Raw genomic sequence first — 22115 nt, 5'->3', positions numbered from 1 at the left:
TGGATCCAATTGGGGAGACCTCCGCACTTCACATCAGTTGTAGTCAAGAGTATGACTGGGAAACAGCGTTTACAACGCTGTTGGTACAACGCGGTTCCCTTACAACGCGGTCAATACAATGACCTTGTTGTTAGCACGCGTACCATTACATCACAAGTCATTTCAACGACTTGCTGTAGGGGGCACGCTGGTGTTGGATTTACAATAAAAACCTTTCCTGCTGTTGCACAAACTGGAGTAGGAATAGTAAATAATACTATTCCTAAGTCCAGTGCATCCCCTACAGCAAGTCGTTGAAAAGACTTGCGAAGTAATGGTTCACATTGAAATAAAGCGGTCGTTGTAACGACCGCGTTGTAAAGGAATGCGTGAAAAGCGCATTTGTTGTAAAGAGTCCTATTTGTATGACTTAGTAGGGCCCTCACCAATGAGGCTCCAAGCACAAATTCTGTATGTGCTTCTTCACCACAACCCAGTATCCAGGACTTAGGTCATGGCACTGCTCCAGGTATGGCAGGGCTTTAGCAGTTTCAACCTGATGAGACACATAATGCACCACGTCAGCCAATCCTTTGTAGTAATCTAGTATCAGATCATCAGTAATGTTTACAAGCAGATTTGCATGTACAGCTTGCAGTCTCATTGCCCTTCCCATGATGATCTCATAGGGAGACCGTCTTGTCCTTCGATCAGGTGTGCTGTGCAGGCTTATCAATACCAATGGCAAAGCATCTTGCCATTTCAAAGACGTAGAACCACACACTTTGGCAAGTCTTGATTTCAGCGTCCCATTGACCTTCTCCACCACACCTGAAGCCTCAGGTCAGTAACTACAATGCAGACTCTGTCCTGATGGAACTAAATTGGCTCCCCTTGGTGGCCCCATCTTCTTCAAAGTCAGCTGTATCAGTTGCAAAGCCATAAAACTAGCACTTACGCTTATTTAAGCTCTGCAGCTCTGGTGGTTCTCAACACACCTATAGCCAGACCACCATCAGACTGGAGAATTGAAGTATAAAACGCAAAAAAACACTAAGTAGCAAGCCTTTTTCGTGTATGCACTCAAGATCTGGAAGACCCTCCCTGTATCTATAAGGACGACCTCAGTGTTGCTCCTGTTTAGGAGGGAGTTAAAGACATACCTCGTTATAGAGTACTGGATCACAATGCAGTAACAATCCAATAACCAGCTCCCTCTCCTATCACTCTTTGACTGTATGCTTGCCCCACACATTTTTTGCCTAGTGATACGCCCTGCAAATACCACATACTTAGATGCATCCATCCATACATCCACCCTTACATGTTGTATCTGGGTAACTTAGAATACAGCAAATCAATATGGACCCATATCCACCCCAACCTTTTTCTGCTTCCTTTATCTGGAAAGGAAGCTTCGGTCATCCAACTTTGTTATATGTAAATAACACTGAAAAGGAGTTGTGCTGTATAAAACATTTTAAAGAATTGCCGGCTTTCATATTCCAATCCTTGATCTCTATCACAGATTTAAAGATGGATGCTGTTGATTGCACATTTCATAGTCCGCAGACAAAGGATAAATTGTTACGCATTTAAAACATCCCCTCGCCCCAATTTAGAGCTGGGTGTGATGATCAATATTTATTCTTCATATTATCCCAAATTCTGCAAACAGAGTAGAATACATTGTAGATTCATTTTGGTATTTTACATTTTGATATGGGTTCTTCTAGAGGGTTCATGCTGCATCCAGGCATTAACACAAAGCGTATACACAGATTCAATACTTGCTTGTTTGCGCATGCACCAAAGTACAACATCACAGGGATATGACATAGTAGAGGCTAAAGAGAAACAAAAGGATCAATGAGCGCCAGGTGAGCTATCAGAGCCCATCAAATCTGCTATTTGTAGATGCAGGCTAAGGCTTGATGAAGAGCCCTTTGCTCCAATTTTACTTAGTTTGAATCTTGGCTCGAGTTGTAAATGCGTGAGCTGCTGGTTGAAGGAGGGCTTAACATTCACAATACAGTACAATCCAAATAAAAACAACATAATATACAGATCCTAAATATAAATGGAAGCAGTCTGGTACAAATTAACTGGTTTATCAGAAACTGATAATAAGCAAAACGCATACAAAATAATGAAGACAGACATTTCATCACACAATTTCTAAAGATTATGAAAATCTTAATGTAGTAAATGCCTCAAAAGAACAGTTTTTGAAAAAAAAAATCAAAGTTTGCCACCCACCTGCCAAAGTACCTCAGGGGCCTCAGAGGAGATTTGGCATCAGAGCCACCAAGCTGTAAATAGTCCTGTTACGCTTAGACCAACTAACTGAAAGATACTTGCCACTGCAGCACGCATGTCCCCCTAAGTGACTTCCATATACTGGAATAGTGCTGCACTTGGGTATTAAAACAGTAATCGCAGGACTCCCATGCCATCACTGTAGCGTAGAATTGTAGTTACTCATGTACGTTGTGGAGATATGCTGTTGAAGCAGGGGTCAATTGCCGTACCTCACATAACAATTGCCCCAAATACTGGATGCTTTATCCCAGAACAGGGGGTAGGACATTTAAAAAAAAATCTGTTCTGGGGCAGCATGTCTTCGGTGGCGGACCAGGGTGGAAGGGATTCCAATGCAAACGATGTCAGAGAAGCAACTCAAAGGGTGTTCCCTCTGACACCATTACTGATGGCACCAGGCTGTCTGAACTGATGTTCTTTGTGGTGGGTGCTCTGGGTCAACCATGATAAGACGTAAGCATTAAGATCGCGTTGCTGTCATTTGCAATGAATTCTGCCTGATCAAACTTGAAAACACTGTGCATAAATTAACAACTTTTCACTTTTTGTACATGCAATGACCGCCTTTTTTTTCTTTTCTTTTTAGCTTGCCCGGCTGGCATGTTCAAAGCAAACCAAGGAATGGGGATTTGTACTCAGTGCCCTCCTAACAGCCGTTCGACAGCTGAAGCCTCGCCCATCTGCGTCTGTCGAAATGGCTACTACCGCGCGGACTCGGACCCTCCAGAAGCCTCCTGCACGAGTAAGTACCCATGTTTTTACTCAAGTTTAAGGAAAATGTTTTACATGAATTGTTCCAGTAATTTTAATCTTTCACTGACACAATGCTTCAGAATAACAAAATCCCAAGAAAAATACATTTCGTATTTTATTGTAGGGTCTTTGTAGCTCACTATCAATTGGAAGCCTCAGAGCACGTATTTTCAAACTAAGTCGAAAATTGATCAACTAAAGATCGATGAAAAGTTGGTAAAGTCTTGAGCGTCATTAGTTCAGCCTAATCTTAGGCTTTTGACCGGTGAACCAGAATAATTCTTTCACACAGAATTTAGGCTCATCAATCCAACTTCTTTACTCTTTTCTTGCTCTCAAATTGCAAAAAAATACAACGTTTAGTAGAAACTTACCTTTATGAATGCATTGAATGAAAATATATGGTGCATAAAAAGGGAAGCAAGAGTTTTTGTGTGTCTGAAGGTCATGGTAGGTCAATGAAAGGGGCTATTAATTGATGGTGAGTAAAGTCATTTTACATCTGAGGCACAGTGTTGCCGGTAAACTATGTCGAATTCAGTGTTTAGGGTAGGTAAGTTACCAACAAGTTTCAGAAGATAACCATACATTTTGATTTTTTTGGGGAACTTACGTGCCAATTGATTTTTCCTCTTTGCACACACATCCAAGAGAGCCTGTTGAAGCCTCGAACATGAACAAGTAAGGAATGTCTGTTGGGTTGCAGCTCAACACTGCTGATGCTGGTTTTGGGACTAATTACCTGCACTGGCAGCTCAGTTTAGCTGCCGGACAGGCTCAACAATGGACACTTGCAAACTGTGCCTTCACATGACAGCAGCCTTTCTAGAGTCTCTCAGCCATCTAGTACATGCTCTCTCCTGTCTCCCAATGCACGGAATGTCTTATGCTGCCTGGCATCAATCAGACCGAATGTGGAAGGTACATTAGTTGCAGTGAGGGTCTCAAAACTTGAATATATGCAGAGGAGACTGGTGGGAGGGTGCAAAGAACATGGGGCCTTGAAATAGGCTCGGTAGAGCTGTGTATGAGCGGGCAGAGAGCCTAGAGAATTCACATAACTTGTTTACACTTTCAGGAACAATGACAAATACATACAATGAGCAACGTCTCAGGAAGTATTTTAACATAAACGAACAGTTTACCTTGAAATCCAGGTGGATATGCAGTCCTCTTTCTGACAATAGATTTCATTTGTTCTCTTGAAATTCCTCCCATAAGCCCCCATTTTTAACATTTTGTTTCTGGCATTCCTTTCCCTTGTACACCATCTCATCAGCCTACATACATTACATTCAGAAGTTCACGATGCCCATTCTGGCCACCATCAGTGCAATACAGCAAAACAGATGGCTTTGGATCTCGATGGAGAGAAGGAGGCATTGCTTGATAGGTGGTTTGGCATCCGTTTTAAAGGTTTGCTGGATTTAAGGTTTGGTCACTGGGAAGAATTTAACAGCTTTGATTTAGATTAATGCTTTTCCACCTGATTCATTGCAGACAACATGATTTTGTCAGTTTGGCTACAATGTTTCATTTGACAGCAGAGGGGTTGGGGCGTGTTGTACATGAATGCCTTAGATTGAAATGAAACAAAAATATGATTGTGCTCTAAATTATAAAAACGAAGTTTGTGAAGTTCGGAACACATTGTACCAGAAGCCAAGCAAGACCATAATAAAGGTTGATTATCCATCATGAAAAAATCATGATTTAAATTTTCTGTTGCAAATAACTATATAAATGGTATTGAAGAAATAAACACAATGCTTAATTTGAGGCGGTGGCGGCAGGTGAGGCTCATCAGCACTCTTTTCTGGGGACCAACACTTATTTTTCCTCAACAGCCTTTGATTAAGAGCAGCAGTTCTTGACCTTTTGACTTCTGTGGACCCCCACTCAATCACTACTGAAATCCAGGGACCCTCCTGAGTCAATATTAGAAGCCATGGATTCCCAGTCTAGGTAATATCTATGATTTGAACCTCAAAACAATACACAAAAATTCAAAAACAAATATACACTAAGCAAATTCTCAAATATTGAATATTTTGTATACTTCACAATCAAATATAGAAAGTGCTTTTCTAATTTTCAATGTTGCCTCTTTATATATATTGTATTCATTTCAATGCATTAATTTTAATATTTAATTTTGCTAAACCACAGCGGACCCTTTGAGTAGAGCTCACATATCCACAGAGGTCCTTCGACCACAGGTTAACAACCACAGATCTAGAGCAGGGGAGAGACAAACACTAAAGGGGAAAAGAAAGAGGATAGAAAGATGGAAAAACTGTGACAAAGAGAGAAAGTAGAGATTAGGTGGCAGGAAGTGTCTGGTGCTTCAATAAAAGGGAATGAGGTGGAATCAAGAGAACGTAATCATAGTTATTCAACACCCAATGTTCGAACAGTGTTGTGTGTGGGCACCAGCACTTATTGTTTACCAAATTAAGCACTGAATATTCATATTGTAAAGAAATATGAACGTTTTGAGCTCAATGTTATATAGATTAGGGTTACCAAGTTTCAAGTAAAGTCTGTCAGAAAGCAAGAAGACTTGCAAGGGGGTTGATTGGACAGTAAATACAATTTGTCAAGTCGTAAAACTATTTGGTCAATGTTTAAAAGACCCATAAAGTGTGATATTCATTGCAAAATTTCAATAGTGTTTGCCTGGCAGTCAATTAATGGTTGAAGTTCAATCTGAAATTCAGCAGAAACTCGGTTGAACACTCAGACCAGCAAACTGCAATTTCAAAACTAATGTATGAGGATTGATATCGGGTGGTTAAGCCACACAATTTTAAATAGTGTAAATGAATATTCTCTTTTAAAATATCAGATTTATCTCTTTTTTCTATTATACATTTTTACATGGGGTTGATAGGGGTTATAATCCATCATGAAAAAAACGGTGGTGTAATTCTCCTAGTCTGACGCCGCTTTTGCAGCATCAACACAAGAATAATCTTCAACTCAAGAAAGTGACATTTTCACTGTAGTAGTTCTGTTGGTCTTGCATTGATGTAAGGGATCTCTGTTAAGTAAACAGTTAATAAACCTCCCTGTAGTGGTGTGCATACTAAATATCAAAGTCAGAATATCGATGTTACTAAATGTGGAAGACAAAATATTGAAAACGAAATCTACAAGTAAGTTTACATTTCCTATACCTAACTCCACATAAGTGTAGCCACACAGTACGCATATTTTCAAGGTCGTAGATGTGAAATTTGGAATAGCAAATCTATATTTTCCTGTAGGAATTTAGATTTCAATATTTTTTCTTCGAAATTCTGTCTTCGGTATTCTTGTATGTCAATATTCTCCTTGCGGATATTCAGTCGTACCATCCCCTGTTATCTATTGCATGACCACCGACATCTTAAGAGCTGCAACTGAGGTCCAACAAGACAAAAACAATAGGAAACCTGAATTCAAGTACATGTTTGGGGGAATCCATGGTTCACCCTTGTAGTTGACCCACACAACACTGCTTTACCCGGTCAGTATTCATTTGCAAATACTGGAAAAAAAACATTATCAAAGGTAATACAAAAAAGTGTCCAAATAAAATTAATAAAAAATACAAGAAGGTATTAAGTGAAATGCCATAAGAATGAAGGAAGTTTGATACTGGTACAAAGGAAATAACACGATTGAAGGCAACACCATGCACAATGAAGCAGGCAGAGAAATGTTATCTGTGAATACATGAGGCTGGTAGCTGAGAAAAAGAGGTAACGGGGTGGTATGGGCTTGTGAGTGGGCAAATGATCGGAGTTCGGCTATTTCGAGTGCTGAATAGCATGAAACACGGATTTGCAGGCTCACAAAGTAAGTGGGAAGAAATCTGAATTCAGTACCTTAGCTACAAGGGTGCACCACAATTAATTGGTGTACATCTTATTTTTTTAAAGTGCAGTACTGAGACAATGGCAGAATTTAGCTACACTAACATCCAAATAATTACACATTTAAAGGACTATCATGGTGTGCCACTATACTGACCTCCACCATGCATATATTAGATATTCCAGAAATGAGGCTATGAAAGAATCTGGCTCTGGTTAAGTAAGCCGAACATACTTTGCAAATAACTCTGCCACCTGAAGTTACAGATTAAACCCCATTAGGTGAAATCAGGAGGTACAGCATCTGTCACATACATCTGTGTGTAGCCTGCTGACCAGAGGCTCCAAAATGAGGAAAACAGTTGCAGTCACACTTTCCTAATGTCAGTAAGATATTTAAGGGAGTTTAAGTACCTGCTGCACAGATATTTCAGCATGCTCTGAAAGATCTACAATTGGATCCCCACTGACACTAGAAGAATGGTCACCCAGGCCCTCATCAGCAGCAGACTGGACTACGGAAACGCCGTCTACGCGGAAGCCCCGGCCAAACTACAGAAACGACAGCAACGCATACAGAACGCCTCTGCCCGCCTGATCCTCAACATCCCTCGCCACAGCCACATCACACCCCACCTAAAAGACCTACACTGGCTCCCCATCAACAAGAGTATCACCTTCAAGCTCCTCACCCACGCACACAAAGCCCTCTACAACACTGGTCCAGCATACCTCAACAAACGGCTCACCTTTTGCACCCCGAACCGCCAGCTCCGCTCCGCCGACCTCGCCCTCGCCACCGCCCCCCGCATCAGGAGAACAACCACCGGTGGCAGATCGTTCTCCCACCTCGCCGCCAAGTCCTGGATCACCCTCCCCATCCTCCTATGGAAGACCAAAGACCTACTAACCTTCAGGAGGCTGCTCAATACCTGTCTGTTCGAGCAGTAGCAGCATCCCCCCTCCCCCCAGTGCCTTGAGACCCTCACAAGTGAGTAGTGTGCTTTAGAAATGTCTTGATTGATTGATTGATTGATATTTGGGGAAGCTGATGGTTACAGGTTGCAAAGTCGTTAAGATGGCTTATGGGATTAATTTGCCTGTGGAAGGGACCAGCAGGTACTTGTTGCCGTAAGCTAGTATAGGATGTTAATGTGCCTACTACAAGATCTAGCAGTTGACCTATTCCAGTCCCTGTCAGACAGTTTGCGAAAGGTAGATAAGAGCCTGCTGCAAGATCTGCCTGTGATCTGTAGGCCATGAAGTCAAATTCCAATAAAAAGTCCAGATATCTATCTTGCTGGGATCTGTGTATGTGTATACTCCGGATCACAGGATTGAACCCTCACTTGAACTATTCCGCCTTTCCCTTTCAAGGTAAAGAGTGAGCGTGTTTGGCTATGGCAGCATTCTGCTTTGTGCAATATTCCTGCACTTGCAAAAGTGCATCATTCACCTCCACCCAGGAAAACCCTCTGTGTAACATTCACCTCAGTGCAAAATCCCCTCAATGTACCTTTGGATCTAGAGGCCTCTGGGGTGGGCATTGATCTCGGCAGAGTGGACCGTAGTCCCTTGACATATCTTACTTTCTTATGAGTGGACTTGCAGAAATATCTCCTAAGAGACTGCCCCTAGAGTGGAAATCTGCAGGCATCTTGGAGGTCTTATGTTGGACTCTTGTACTCTACTCAGCTTTCCTCCAACTACAGTTATAAAATGAGTCCCTCTTGGGCCCACGTTATAAGTTCCTCATAATTTCCTATCTGGCCAGTAATGGGAGTAAACGTTCAAAGTGGCAATCCGAAGGGATGCCCTAATTTCACATGTGGTATCATCGGCACATGCAAAATTACTGGCAATGTTAATGGGGAGAAATTCACCAGGTCAAACCTGGAGTTATTTATGTTCATTAAAATGGCCCAAAATTCGAGACTTGTGGCAATCGGTACAGAAACGCGGATTTCTGATTGTATTCCTTATTTCATAGATGTTACTCTTCATCACGTTGTAAGTTCACCTCCTGGAATCACCAGTACTTACATTATCAGTACGTCTGGGTGTAAAAGTACTGCTTTTGAAATACGGATCACCTTAGAATAGAGTGACAGTCAGAGCCCTCACTAGAAGTGCGGTAACTTCAGGTAACATCATAATAGGAATTCTGACTGCTGCGATAATACCATATTTTTAATTTTTGCATTAACTATTGCCTAGAGTTTTTCTTGGGGCACAAACAGCAGGTAAACCCTGGTGGACTTTTCCCTATGGAAAATGATCTAGCATTAGGATATTACTCACAGAAACTGATGCAGGTAATTGCCCGTTCCTTTGGGGATGACACAAAATGCCAAACGAATTTCCATCCCTATGGTATTGTTAATTATGGGTTCAAAATGATCACTTCGGAATTACTAGTAGTCTCATAAAAAGGGTCTCAATTGGGTAACAATAACACTAATTAATTATGGGGCCAGCTGCAAATTGTGTAGAAACACTGCACGCACTTAAACTATAGACTTTAAAGGGCAAAACCAATTGCATTTGTAAGTGAATATTTTAAAAAGCTGCTGCCTCAGTTAAATCACTAGCAGATAGAAATAAAAAGCATAATCGAAAAATGCAATCCAGTAATTTTCAGTTCAATATCTTGACTTTAGGAAGCGTCAGCAAAGCAGATAATTGTACGTCCTCACAGAGATGAAGATGGGGAAACATTCTCTCGAAAGCAATCGCTGTGCTCCACATTCCAGAGTGGGAGAGGCTTCATTATGCAGTGCGTGCCGAGAGGCAGTGCGCATTGCTCTGCGAAAGTGGTTTGGTGTCTCTCGGGAGACATCGCAGTCATCAGAAGAAACCCAGTGAGACAAATTGCCAGGGTAGCGCCTTCAATATGATATATGTACAAGCTGTGCTACTGTTGCATACTGGGATTCCCAGGACTGGCGCATTCCTCGCACATTTGCACTTAGTGATTCATTTGGATGAAAAAGTAGGGGCCCTACAGCGAACATTGTTTTTAGGAGCCCCCCCCCCCCCCACCTCCCTAGACACTGCTGAATGCCACGGTTTGAACTCCCCCTCATTCCTTCATTTATTACCACCCTACCAACCTTGTCCTTGTCCCTTTATATATATTTGTTTTCATTCCCTCTGTCTGCCTTTGTCGTTGTTTTCCTGTCTTTCTCTTCGCCTCTTTTCTGTCTTTCCCTCTTTTTCTCTAAGGCCAAATTCTGGTGATAAAAAATAAGTCCCTGTCCTCAGAAATGACCGCTGTAGCCCATCGCCTGCAACCACCTGCTCAAATTATTCGCTGTGTAAGACCCGTGCAGGTGCACCTCAACCCAGACTTGATGCCACAATTTCAAATCCTGGAATGTGGACTGAGCAGGGAAGCCTCCCACAGAAGTTTTTAAGTCTTGAGTGACTGAAAACACAACCCTTATTATCACTTTGAGACGCAATTCTATGATCAGTTTTTCTGCACTCCAACAAACACATCATCTCCATTAGCCATAAACCAGGTTACTCAAAAGTCCAGGATTTGCAGACATGGCATCACACACCCACTGTCTTCCCCATCCATCACATCACACTCTTGCCCCCCTGCCCACCCCTAACACTCCAACAGCCTTCCTTTTGCTGCTGAGTGACTAAAGGTAGGGGACGTAAACAGTTCGAGAAGAGACCGTTTTACATTCGGTTCCTAATGCTAAATTCATGACTCCTAGAACGAGTGGAAGGGCCAGGTGAGAAACCAAAATCAGCGCTGCCAAAAATGTTCATATAGATGTGCTGGTGAAACACACACAGTTTTTTTACTTAGCATTCTGCTGGCAATGGCAGGATGCTTCAGGCCTGGGCTCCATCCATCCATGGCAGGCTGAGCTCCTTTGCTTCATAGCGGAGAACAGTGGTGGGATCGCGGAGTCGAGGGACTGCCCCAAGCCCTACTCCTGTTTCTGATAGCTGGAAACAGACACGCTCTCAGAAGCTCAGACAGATGATGGGGCTTGCTCTCCTCTATTTGGTTCCGCATGGCCCAAACCCTACCAATTTTCTGCTAGAGTTTACATTCCCAGCCCTGTCAGAATCTTAAGGAAGACGTTCTGGCATCTCCCCTCCATTTGCCTGGCTGTGCTGCTCTGTGTGGATTCTAATTGGTTTGGTGGGTAGTTTAGTGGTCGCCCCTATGCAAGCTTATGTAGCTGACATGTTATGCTACTCAGTTATGTGCAATATGTTTTATATGGATTTTTCCTGTGTGACAGGGCTGACACAGAATTACTCCCCTCACGCTTGTAAAAACCAGTTATCCACCTGAGACTGCTGTGTACTGTCTCTTCAGGCTTCAGTTGGGTTCTGGTTTAGAAGCCCTCAAGCCCCTCGTCCTGTCATCATAAGCTGAAGGGCTGCTGACGTGGGCAGTAGCAGAGTGCCTGAAAACATGATCTGGTGAACAGTAAGCTGATGTATTCATACACCGTCAGCTGGAGAGCAGCTTTCGTTGCATGCACCAGGTGGTGTTCTTATGCAGGTATGCACCAGCGCAATTGATATGTTACCCTTCAGTTACTCAGATGGGTGCTTTATAAAATACTGGCTTAAAGGGGTTCAGTGTTTATTTGCTATCCGGTGTAAGTGCTTATGGGCTGAGATCCAATGATCTTAGGATTTTATTCAAAAATGTACATGGCCAGCAAACCACGAGACAGACTGATTCACAGATGTTCTCTAGGTCAAAACAGTACGGTGAGGTTGGAGCAGAAAGGTACTATACAATCGAGGTTTGAAGCCAGGCATTTTTGAAGTGTTGTTTTTAAGGAGATCCAAGTAATGGGCCATAAACACAGTTTGGTTTGCCTTCTTGCGAGGAAACACAATATCTAGTAGGATCTTATAGGAATGTGTTACAACATCTCACCACTCACACTCTGATGAATCATTCAATCAAGAATTTATAAAGCCCACGGCTACCTCTGACGAGGTGTCCCAGTGCTGACAGAACAGACCGGAGAGATTGAAGGCTTGCGCCGCTATTCCCCTTGCTTGAAGAGCCAGGTTTTCAGTGCCTTTCTGAAATCCACCTCTGAGTTCAGCATTTGTAAGTGGAGAGGTAGGGCATTGCAAAGTTTGGCTTTCCTAACCGTAAAAGACCTGCCCCCTGTCTCATTTTAGAGAAGCGAGGGACAATCAGGAAACGCTGATGGTTGGATCTTAGTGTCCACTCCTGGCGGTACAGGTTAAGCCGCCGCCAGTGCTAGCCGGAGTGCTTACCCTGGATTGTACGAAAAGTGAGGATGGGGGTCTTGAATTCAATCCTCCTGGCTACCGAGAGCCACTGGAGCTGTCTGAGATGAGGGGAAATGTGCAGGCGCATAGGGACCTTGCTGCTGCATTCTGCACTGTCTGTAGCCTTTTGATCAGGTACCCTGGCATCCCCAGATAAAGACCGCGGGCGTAGTCAAGATTGGATGTCACTATGGCATGAACTGTGATCCTTCAGCTCGCTTCCAGCAGGAAGCCTGGAAATTTTCTGATAGATCTAATTTTCCCGAAGCATGCTGCCAAGATTTGCTGGACTTGTGCTGCAAGGGCCAGGTCCTTTTGCCATCTGACTCCAAGGTTTTTAACCAAGTCCCTTGGGAAGGGCGGGGAGCCCAGCTCCCTAGGCCACCAAACGCATAGTGGATGAGGTGATGCTTGATTAAAAAATAAGACCTCTATCTTATCTGCATTCAATTTTAAGCAGTTTTCATTCATCCATTCTGCAATGTCTATCAGGTAGTCTTTAAAGAAAGCAAAGGCCACTGTAGAATGTTCTTTGAAGGAGAACACCAACTGTGTGTCATCTGCATTAGAGACCTCCTTGGCCCCTCTCCTAGAAATGATGGCCACCAGCGGAGCCAGGTTGATTTTAAAGAGCAACAGACTTAAGTCCGAGCCTTGAGGCACTCCACATCTAAGTTGTTTAGCTGCTGAAGTGAAAGGGCGGAGAAAAACTTGCTGGCCACGGTCTTCAAGATAGGAGGAAATCCACTCAAGTGCCACGCCCTGTACTCCTATAAGTTTTAGCCTTTTCAGCAAAATTTGCTTATGACACTGTATCAAATGCTGCTGAAAAATCTAATAGCTCCAGCATGACTGTGGAGCAGCCATCCACTGTCATTCAAACTGAGCATTTCTTCTGGCATTTTGGCCGGTGCTGATAGCAGGGTGATAGGTCTAAAATTGCTAAGAACTTCCAGGTCACCATCGAATTACTTCAGTAGTGGCAGCAAATAAGCGTGTTTCCAAGTGGCTGGAAAGATTCCAGTCCTGAGCAAGGCATTCCAAATCTGGTTATGGATGGGAATAAGCCACTTGTCAAACAATCTGAACAACCGCACCGGGCAAGGATCCCCTGGAGAACCTGATTTACATTTCCTAAGTTCAGCCAAAGTCACCTCTGCTGAAATCGGGAGAAATGCTGTGTATGCATGTGGATTGTTATGGGGGACATGGGCGTCTTCACTTACTCTAGACTTTGTAACCGGAGTAAAAGTGGAGTACACTTGTATTATCTTATCTTCGTAAAAATTGATACGCCTGTGCATAGGGCATGAGAGGAGCGGAAACCGTGTTCCTCCGCTGCAGGTTTAGTAAAGGATTTCACTATCCTAAAAACTTCAGGTGAGGAGTTTTCCGAGCTAGCAAAACTACCTGCCAGGTATTACCTCTTCTCAGAATTTAGTAGTTTATGATATATCTTCAGGGCCTTTTTGTACACACTTTTTCCATCGGGCAAGTACAACTTTCTCCACTCACGTTCCAGCCTTTTACACCTACTCTTTTCCAGTCTAACTTCCTCTGAAAACCACGGGGCAGACGAGGCCAGTCTGGATGAGGTGGCAGATCTCAGAATGGCTGTTTTGTTCAGTGCAGACGTCAGCCACTCGTTGAAACCAACAGCGTCTCGGTCGGGATTGTCAGCTAATTGAGGCCTTGATTTGTCAAGAATTGAGCCTAGGGTTTCAGTCAAGAGCATGCTCCAGTTCTTTTTAACTTTACAAACTATTGCCTTAGCCGACTCTTTGGTCTTGAGGGAAAACCAGAAAGGCACCCAAAAATGGTCCGTCCAGGTCATGCGCTGCGGCTTATCAACCCTCAGCTCCTGCAGATGAGGTCTAATATGTAGTCAGCCTTATGGGTGGGGGGTGTCACCAGGTGGACTAAGTTACAGCCAGTGAGTGCTGTTGTAAAGTGTGCACTGCAGAGGCAATGGGGGTCATCAACGTGTAGGTTAAGATCCCCCAACACTCCGAAACTAGAGCAGTAGCCCCAAAAAGGAGAAAGAGGGGCCTAATTTAATACAAAAGTTAAGTCCTTCGATGTTGCCTATCTGGCCTGTGTTGGAGGTGGCAATCTCCCAAGAGTCCTTATAAACAATGGCTACCCCACCTCTATATCTATTGCCACCCCTGTTGGCACATGCTAGCTATGCGATAGCCTGAGGGAATCACCAAGGCCACATCTGGATTAATTTCATCCCTGAGCCAAGTCTCAGTGAGGAACATTATATCCTATTTTTTATCCTCTAGGAATTGGCAAACATCGGATGCATGCTTAGGTAGGGATCTGCAGTTGATAAGGCATGCTTTTATCTCAATAGGTCTGGAGGGAACAGTGTACTCTCTCAATTGCCTTAGGCTCTGGCCAGGTGTTGAATGTGAAGTCACAGGCCGCAAAACAAAACTCCAAGTCCCCTCCCCCCGTGTCGGTGAGTGGCATACCTGTACAAGTTTCCCTTCTTAAAATCATCAGCTCATCGTGCCCCCATCTTTGAATCCTGCCTCTGTCCTTTTGGCAGCATAACTGGCACTGGCCATGATCCAAATGCGGACGGGCGCAGACGGGCGCAGATGGGCATGCCTTTGGCTCGCCAGTGGCGCGCCCACTGTTCACATCCGCTGTGTGTCGCCGTGGTGAAGCTATAGCAGCCAGGAGGCTGACTGGACTGCTAACCCTCCCAAAATGGTGTCAGAGAATGTACTACTGGAGCGAAGAAAAAATAGCGCTCCAAACAGGACGTCTCCATGCCAGAGGAGCATACGCAGTCCGGCTAAGTTTTTGAAAATTGCAAATAAGTAAAGTGTCCTCAAGTGCGGTGTCGAGCTATTAGCATAGGCGCGATTGAAAGCATTTAAAACATTTAAACTCTGGCAGTCTCACACCCCTTATTGCGCACCCTGAAACACCCAGTAGTGCACACAGAAGAATAACTTTGCGGCATCAAGCTATTAACAAAGACACAATTAAAAATGTTTAAAACATTTAAAACGTGGGTAGCCCCACACCCCTTACAGTCCATCCTGCAACATGCAGTAGTGCACACGGAAGAATAACTTTAAGAACCACCACTAACACTGGTATGGGGGTAGCAAGGATGTTAGCATGGTTGGCTTGCTAGATCTCATCATGTAGTAGAAAAGGATGTACCGTTCACTTAGAAAACTGCAACCAAATAGGCATTCATACTTGGAAGTTTACATCCTCTTGTCAAATAGGAAAGATGGAGCGCTTTTAGTGCTGTTCAACCACGCAGAGACTAGAATTGTTGCAGATAGCACACTCAAGCTGTCAATCTTGTTGCCTTAGAGATGAAAGACCATTATGTGAACACAGTGAAACTTTCATTGCAACAAGTAAGAAATATAGGGTGGGACAGTGCACTTTCAGGTTCTAGTCTTTAAACTCCATCCTTTTTAATGCCCTCCCCCTCAGCCCTGGCATTCCTCCTAGTGACGGAGGAAAGCCGCCGTTCTTGACTTCTCTTGGATAAGCAAATCTATAAAAACACTGGCCCCACTTAATGTCCTTAACAGAAACCTTTGTTTCTGCTATCAACACGCTGGTTCCACAATACCCACACAAGTGGCTAAAATCACAGCAGCCTCTCTCTTGGAGCATTGAGCTTTAAAGTGTGCTATGTCCTGGATCCCCAAATTTCAATGGAACTAAAGTACGTCTGATTCAAGAAAACTCTGAAAACGGAATTCTTCAAAACATGATTTGCATGAGCCCATTTGTACAGATAATCAATACGGGTAGAGGGTTTCACCTTATCTGGCTACACTTAAACAATCCACTGTCTAATCATATTTTTTTTGCTGCTTTATAATATCTATAGCACTTAAATAAAATAATAACTACATTCTTTGTGGAGGGAGGTGTGCCAGTTCACCAATGTTTTCACACTTCTCCATTTCGTGATTATGAAAAATCAATATCTGGTGGGGATCAGTGCCAGTCCTGACCCCTCACCACCACCCGCTGGTAAGTCTTCTCCTTAATATCCCAGTAGGATCAATCCAGATGCTTAAAGTGCGTCCCATATTAGCACCCCTGGGTGCTTGCCAAGAGGGAGACACGTGGAGAGGGGACGTGGAGGGGTCACAGCAGCTTGGTGTTTATTTCAACTGCAAGAGAGAGGCCAAGGAGCGAAGCGAGCAAACCACATTAAATAAAAATTGAGTCGAAAGTAGCGTGGCCTAATGGATAGCATTAAATGACTTAGCAAATGCAGTTCTTGATGTGTACCTTTCGCTTGTAGGGGCCAAGAGGCAGGAGCAGCCACGATGAGCTCCCGCGGTGATGCGTTGCCACAGGACGGATTATGGGCGGAATTCTTGGCGGTCGCACAGTCGAAGGGGCCGGCATGGGCACAGGGCTTTATCGAAGCACGCCGTCTGGAAGAGGCGGGCAGACAGGGTGCATGCGATGACGCGCCGGGCACTTCAGGAGAGGGGACGCGTCGGTCCACCCGCAAAAGGAAAGCCACACGGAAGGACTTCCCAGTCTCACCGCCACGTAGGATCGAGGCAGCAGCACCAGCGCTCCCTGTTGAGGTTGTGGTCAACACAACAAACACTGCAGTAATACCCACGGCGGTGCCTGTGGCGGAGTTGAATGACTTGTCCCAACTGGGTAAGACAATGGAGGACATGATGGGTTTGATGGCTATGTTTCAGAAGCGTTTAGACTCCATAACTGTTGCACATGAAAAGTTGGCTCCTTTGCTGGGGGCAGTAGCTTCTGATCCGGTGAGCCAGGTATGGGCTCAAGCAGGACCGCCACCGTTAGGGGGGCCGTCATCAGTGGTCATACCGACGTCAATGCCCGCCTGTGTGGGTGCCAACTCACAGGCAGGGCAGGGTGCCGTACCAGTCAGTCAACAGGGCGCTGGCAACAACGTCTCACAGGCGGGGCCCAACACTTTCTCGGGCGCTCCACAGATTATTAATGCTATCAACTCACAAAGTGTATCGGCCGTTACGCAGCAGATCAGTGCGCCTGTGGCTCAGCCGAGCATGGGTCACGGGTTTCCTCTGACGGGAGCCCCACAAATTGTCAACGCACTTAACTCGCAGAGTGTGTCAGCAGTGAATCAGCTAAGTGTGCCCCCCATTGTCCCTCAGAGCGGACCTCCTGGTACACCTGTGATTGTCCCCCCGGCAGTGCCTCTGCCTGGCGTCACTTCAGGATTGCATGCTGCTGGAAGGGCACCGGCCGCAGAAGGGATATCCGGCGCTGGTTCGTGTGCAGGGGGGGCGTTGTTGGGCGGGGCAGCTCCTAGTCCCGCGGTTGTGGGGGCAGGGGGCGGGGCAGCTCCAAGTCCCGCTGGTGTGGGTCAGCCAACAGGCACGGGGAAACCAGGGTTCAAAAATAAAGGCGGTTGTTCATTGGCAAGGCAAGTGCCGCAAGCGGCAAAGGAGGGCATATGGAGAAGGGAGTACATAGACATCCTGACCTTGCTTATGCACGACAATGCGGGGGCTGACACGAGGAGGATGGGTAAGAAGGAGGAGGATAAGGTTAGGTTTCAGCGGTGGCCGGAAAAGACCATCGAGAATTGGACGGAGGCGTTCAACATTTTGGCAGCCATAATTGTATAGAAGGACCCGGATCAAAGTGAGGCTTTGATGGAGTATGCCAATTCCATCCAGCAAGGGGCAAGAGAATCTGGGGGGATGGGATGGTTTTATTACGATCAGGAGTTCAGGAAGACCATGGCCAGCTGCCCAGACATAGGGTGGGACCACACCGACATACAGCTATGGTTCAAGCATATGTGCAGGACGGGTAATGGTAAGAGGGAGACATCGCACAGGTCACAGAGTGAGGGCCAGGAGGCCAAGCGGTGGGATCAGGATAGGAAGTGGGAACAATACCCGAGGCGGTCCTTTCAACAGCCCTTTCGGGGAGGTCGAGGAGAGGGGCTATGGAGCAGGGCCAAGGCGTTTCAACTCAGGGACTTGTAGGTTGTTCAACAATGGCGCTTGCACATGGGGGAGGGCATGTAAGTTCGCACACGAGTGCAGCAAGTGTGGGTCTCAACACGCAGCAATCTCTTGCACCACTGTCCAGAACCCAGCCACCACCACAACACAGGGTTCAGATGGGGCCAGACAGTGAGGTGATCGGAGGGCAGACAGGACGTTTATTATGTGATGACTTAGCTTTTGAACATGATTTGGTAATCACCCAGCTGGGTGGGGGGATGGTGCATTCCAAGGGTCCTTCCCCCATAAGACTGCTGAACATGCTGCCGTTGCTCAGGGTATACCCGCTTAAAAAGGAGCGCGAGCTACTGACCGAGGGCTTTGTGGATGGTTTCAGGATTCCATATAAGGGCCCTTTGGGCCACAGAGATGCGCTGAACTTGAGATCAGCTAGGGACCTTCCTCAAGTGGTTACCGAGAAAATAAAGAAGGAGGTTGACTTGGGGAGGGTGGCCGGGCCATACTCTTCCCCACCTCTCCCGAATTTTCTAGTTTCCCCGTTAGGTGTAGTCCCGAAGAAGCAGCAGGGCTCCTACAGACTGATCCACCATCTTTCGTACCCAGAGGGCAATTCAGTAAACCACTGGCTAGATGAAGGGGCATGTACGGTTTCTTATTGCTCTCTAGATATGGCCATTGATTTGATCAGGAGGACAGGTAGGGGAGCTTGGTTGGCAAAAGCAGATATAGAGTCAGCATTTCGCCTCTTGCCGGTCCACCCCGACAGTCAGCATCTGCTGGGTTTCAGCTGGGGAGGGGCATTGTACTTTGACCGTTGCATGCCAATGGGTTGCGCGGTATCGTGCGCCTTTTTTGAGACTTTCAGCTCTTTCCTACAGTGGGCACTCACGCACAGGTATGGTATTTCACAGGTCACTCCTCTTTTTTGGCAGGGACGGTTCTCAGGAGTGCGATGAAGCCCTGCGAGCCTTTGAGGACTTGTCTAAGCATTTGGGGGTCCCCTTGGCACCAGGGAAAACTGAGGGGCCCGCACAGGTGCTAACATTTCTGGGTGTTGAGCTAGATACTGTCAATGGGCAATCCAGACTACCAGCTGACAAGGTGTGTGACTTGAGACAGGAGATTGCTGCAATGTTAGGTAAGGGCAGCGCAACACTGGAACGGGTGCAGAGCTTGTTAGGCAAGCTGAATTTCGCCGCAAGAGTTATCCCGGCGGGCAAGGTGTTCTCACGCAGGTTGGCTAAGGCTACGGCGGGGATGGTAAAAAAGCATCACCTAGTGCGTCTGGGACCGGGCTTGAGAGCTGACCTGACCATGTGGGATGAATTTCTGAGTAATTTTAACGGTACAGTAATCTGGAGGGCCCCCTGGGAGAGCAGCCAAGGCATGTGTTTATTTTCTGATGCATCAGGGAGAGTAGGATTTGGTGTAATATTTCGTGAGAAATGGTGCGCGATGAAATGGCCAGATGCATGGCGCAAGAAAGGGGTGACGGCGAATATCACTGTCCTCGAGCTCTTTCCCATCGTGGTGGCTTTGCACCTATGGCCGGCAGAACTGGGCAACAGGAAGGTGGTGTTCTGGTCTGACAACCTTGCTGTGGTCCAGGCGATTAACGGCCTGAGCGCAAACTGCCCGTTGGTTCTTAGCCTACTGAGAGAGTTAGTCAGGCAGGGCGGGGTTACGCTACAACATCGAGTTTAGAGCTAGACATGTGGAAGGTGTCAAGAATGTGGCAGCTGACGCTCTCTCTCGCTTTCAGCTGTCACGTTTCCGGGAGGCATGGCCGCAGGCAAGCGAGGAGATGACACCGTTCCCGGCAGTGTATTGGCGGCTCCTTCGGTGGGGGAACGCTTGAAACAGATGGGCCAGCGTTCCCTGGCACAATCAACAAGGAGGAGATATGCGTCCCAGCTGGACACTTTCCGAACAGTGACAAAGTACCTTGGTGCGACGGATGTGGGCTTGAAGGGACAAGTTGAGGGTTTTGTTGTTTGGGCGAACGAATCCGGCAAGTCCCATTCTTGGGTGTGCAGCCACCTGGCCGCAGTCAGGCATGAAACTAAGCTGAATGGCGAAGACGACCCCACGGGAGCATTTAGGATTAGGGCGGCGCTGAAGGGTTGGGCGAGGGATGAGGTCAGGAGTCCTGATAAGAGAGCCGGGATAGAGTTTCCTGCCCTGAAATGCATGGTGGACACAGTGCCTGCGGTGGCCAGTTCTGCCTTTGAGGCTCATCTTTTTGCAACAGCGTTCTGCCTGGCCTTCTTCGGGGCCTTCCGGACCAGTGAGCTGGTGGTAAGGTCCAAAAACGACAGGTCTGGGAGAGCACTGGACATGCTAGACGTGAATGCCAGGGATTCTCTGGTCTTATGGTTGCGCAGATCCAAGACTGATCAGGCTGGGAAAGGAGTAGCTATAACATTACATGCGTTCGAGGACCCCAGATATTGCCCGGTGTCCTTGGTTCGGGAGTACTTGAAAATTAGACCTCTGCTGGCGGGACCTTTCCTGATCCACGCAGATGGCATGCCACTAACTAAGTTTCAATTTGAAAGGGTGATGGAGAAGGTGTTGGCAAAGGCTGGATTGGCAGCGGCTGGGGATGGCAAAAAATTTTCCAGCCATTCTTTCAGGATAGGTGCAGCCACAGCAGCATACAAGGCTGGTCTGGGGGAAGAAGGGGTCAAAAGAGTGGGGAGATGGTCATCATCATGTTACCAAAGATATGTACGCCCGTGAATATAAGGGGCATAAGAATGTAATGTTGGCGTTGTATTATCCGGGATGGGTAACTTAATAGGGGGTTGAGACCATTTGCTCGTTCAAGGCAATGCCGAGCTGATCTGTTCCCTTGTGAACCTTGAATTTTGTACAAATCAATTCTGGTGTGCTATCATTTGTTTTCATTTGCTGTGCAGTGAGTTTCGAATAAAGTGTAATACCAATGGTGTCTTTTCTTACAGTCGACGTCTGCGTGTGGGTGATGGGGCATTCGTATGTTTCCAGACTCGAGCGATGGGCGGCATACAGGAAATGGGAGTTGGCCTTTGCAAAGACTCGGATAGTATGGATGGGCTCACCTGGAATGAAGTGGGGTCAGCTGAAGCGCAGACTGGTGCAGGGTGTGGCAGCCTTGGGGGGACCGCCCAACATCCTAGTAATACATCTGGGTGGTAACGACCTGGTAACCATGGGGAGGCGAGCCTTAGTGGATGCCATGCAGAGGGAATTCACGGCGATAGCGAACGAGTTGGGGACTACGGAATTGGTATGGTCAGAAATTGTCCCACGCAGGACATGGAGGGGAGCACGGTCACCCCTTGCCATCGAGCAGGGCAGGAGAAGGGTGAACAGGGCTATGCAAAAATTCATGGAAAAGAGGGGTATGGGGTTTATTAGGCATGCTCTAATACAGGACAGGACTGTGGGTTACTATGAAAAGGATGGGGTTCACTTGTCTGAGACGGGGATGGATGTTTTTCTTCTTGACTTACAGGAAGCATTAGCGGCAGCGGGCTGCATTTGACATGAAGGTGCTAGGTATAAAGTATAAGGTGCTAGGTGGTGGGGGGCTCTGTCATCGTCGGGGGCCTCATCCAGAGCTGTGGCGGAGTACAGGGCGATCTGGAAGCAGATGGACAGTAAGGGTACCTCTGCGGCAGAAGGAGACAGCAATACCTCTGCCTGGCACAGTAGGGGTGCCCGAGCCAAGAACCTGGAGCCGAGGGGGTTCCAGGAAACAACGTCGGGGCCCCGTTAGTCCTTCGGGCGGTCGGGGGGCCTAAACCGACCGGGGGTGTGCCTCATCGCTCCGCCCCGACAGGGGGGGCGGGAGTAAACGAGATAACTATTAAAAGTATTGCACCGTCAAGAGCATCGACTTACCGTGCAAATTGGCTAATTAGGCAGGCGGGTC

At 46.3% G+C, this 22115-nt stretch overlaps 1 protein-coding gene across 1 annotated transcript in view; it reads left to right on the top strand.

The window, feature by feature from the left end:
- Window positions 1-22115, top strand: part of EPHB1 (EPH receptor B1) — an 865486-nt gene that overhangs the window by 502949 nt on the left and 340422 nt on the right. The window contains exon 4 of the mRNA XM_086943930.1: window positions 2888-3043. Within this exon, the coding sequence (XP_086800056.1) occupies window positions 2888-3043 (156 nt within the window). The remainder of the gene's footprint in view (window positions 1-2887; window positions 3044-22115) is intronic.

The sequence above is a fragment of the Lissotriton vulgaris genome, chromosome 11, assembly GCF_964263255.1.
Source record: "Lissotriton vulgaris chromosome 11, aLisVul1.2, whole genome shotgun sequence".
In the NCBI taxonomy this organism is placed as follows: domain Eukaryota; kingdom Metazoa; phylum Chordata; class Amphibia; order Caudata; family Salamandridae; genus Lissotriton; species Lissotriton vulgaris.
The sequence above is the reverse complement of the archived record's forward strand: the minus strand, read 5'-3'. Positions and strand labels throughout refer to the sequence as shown.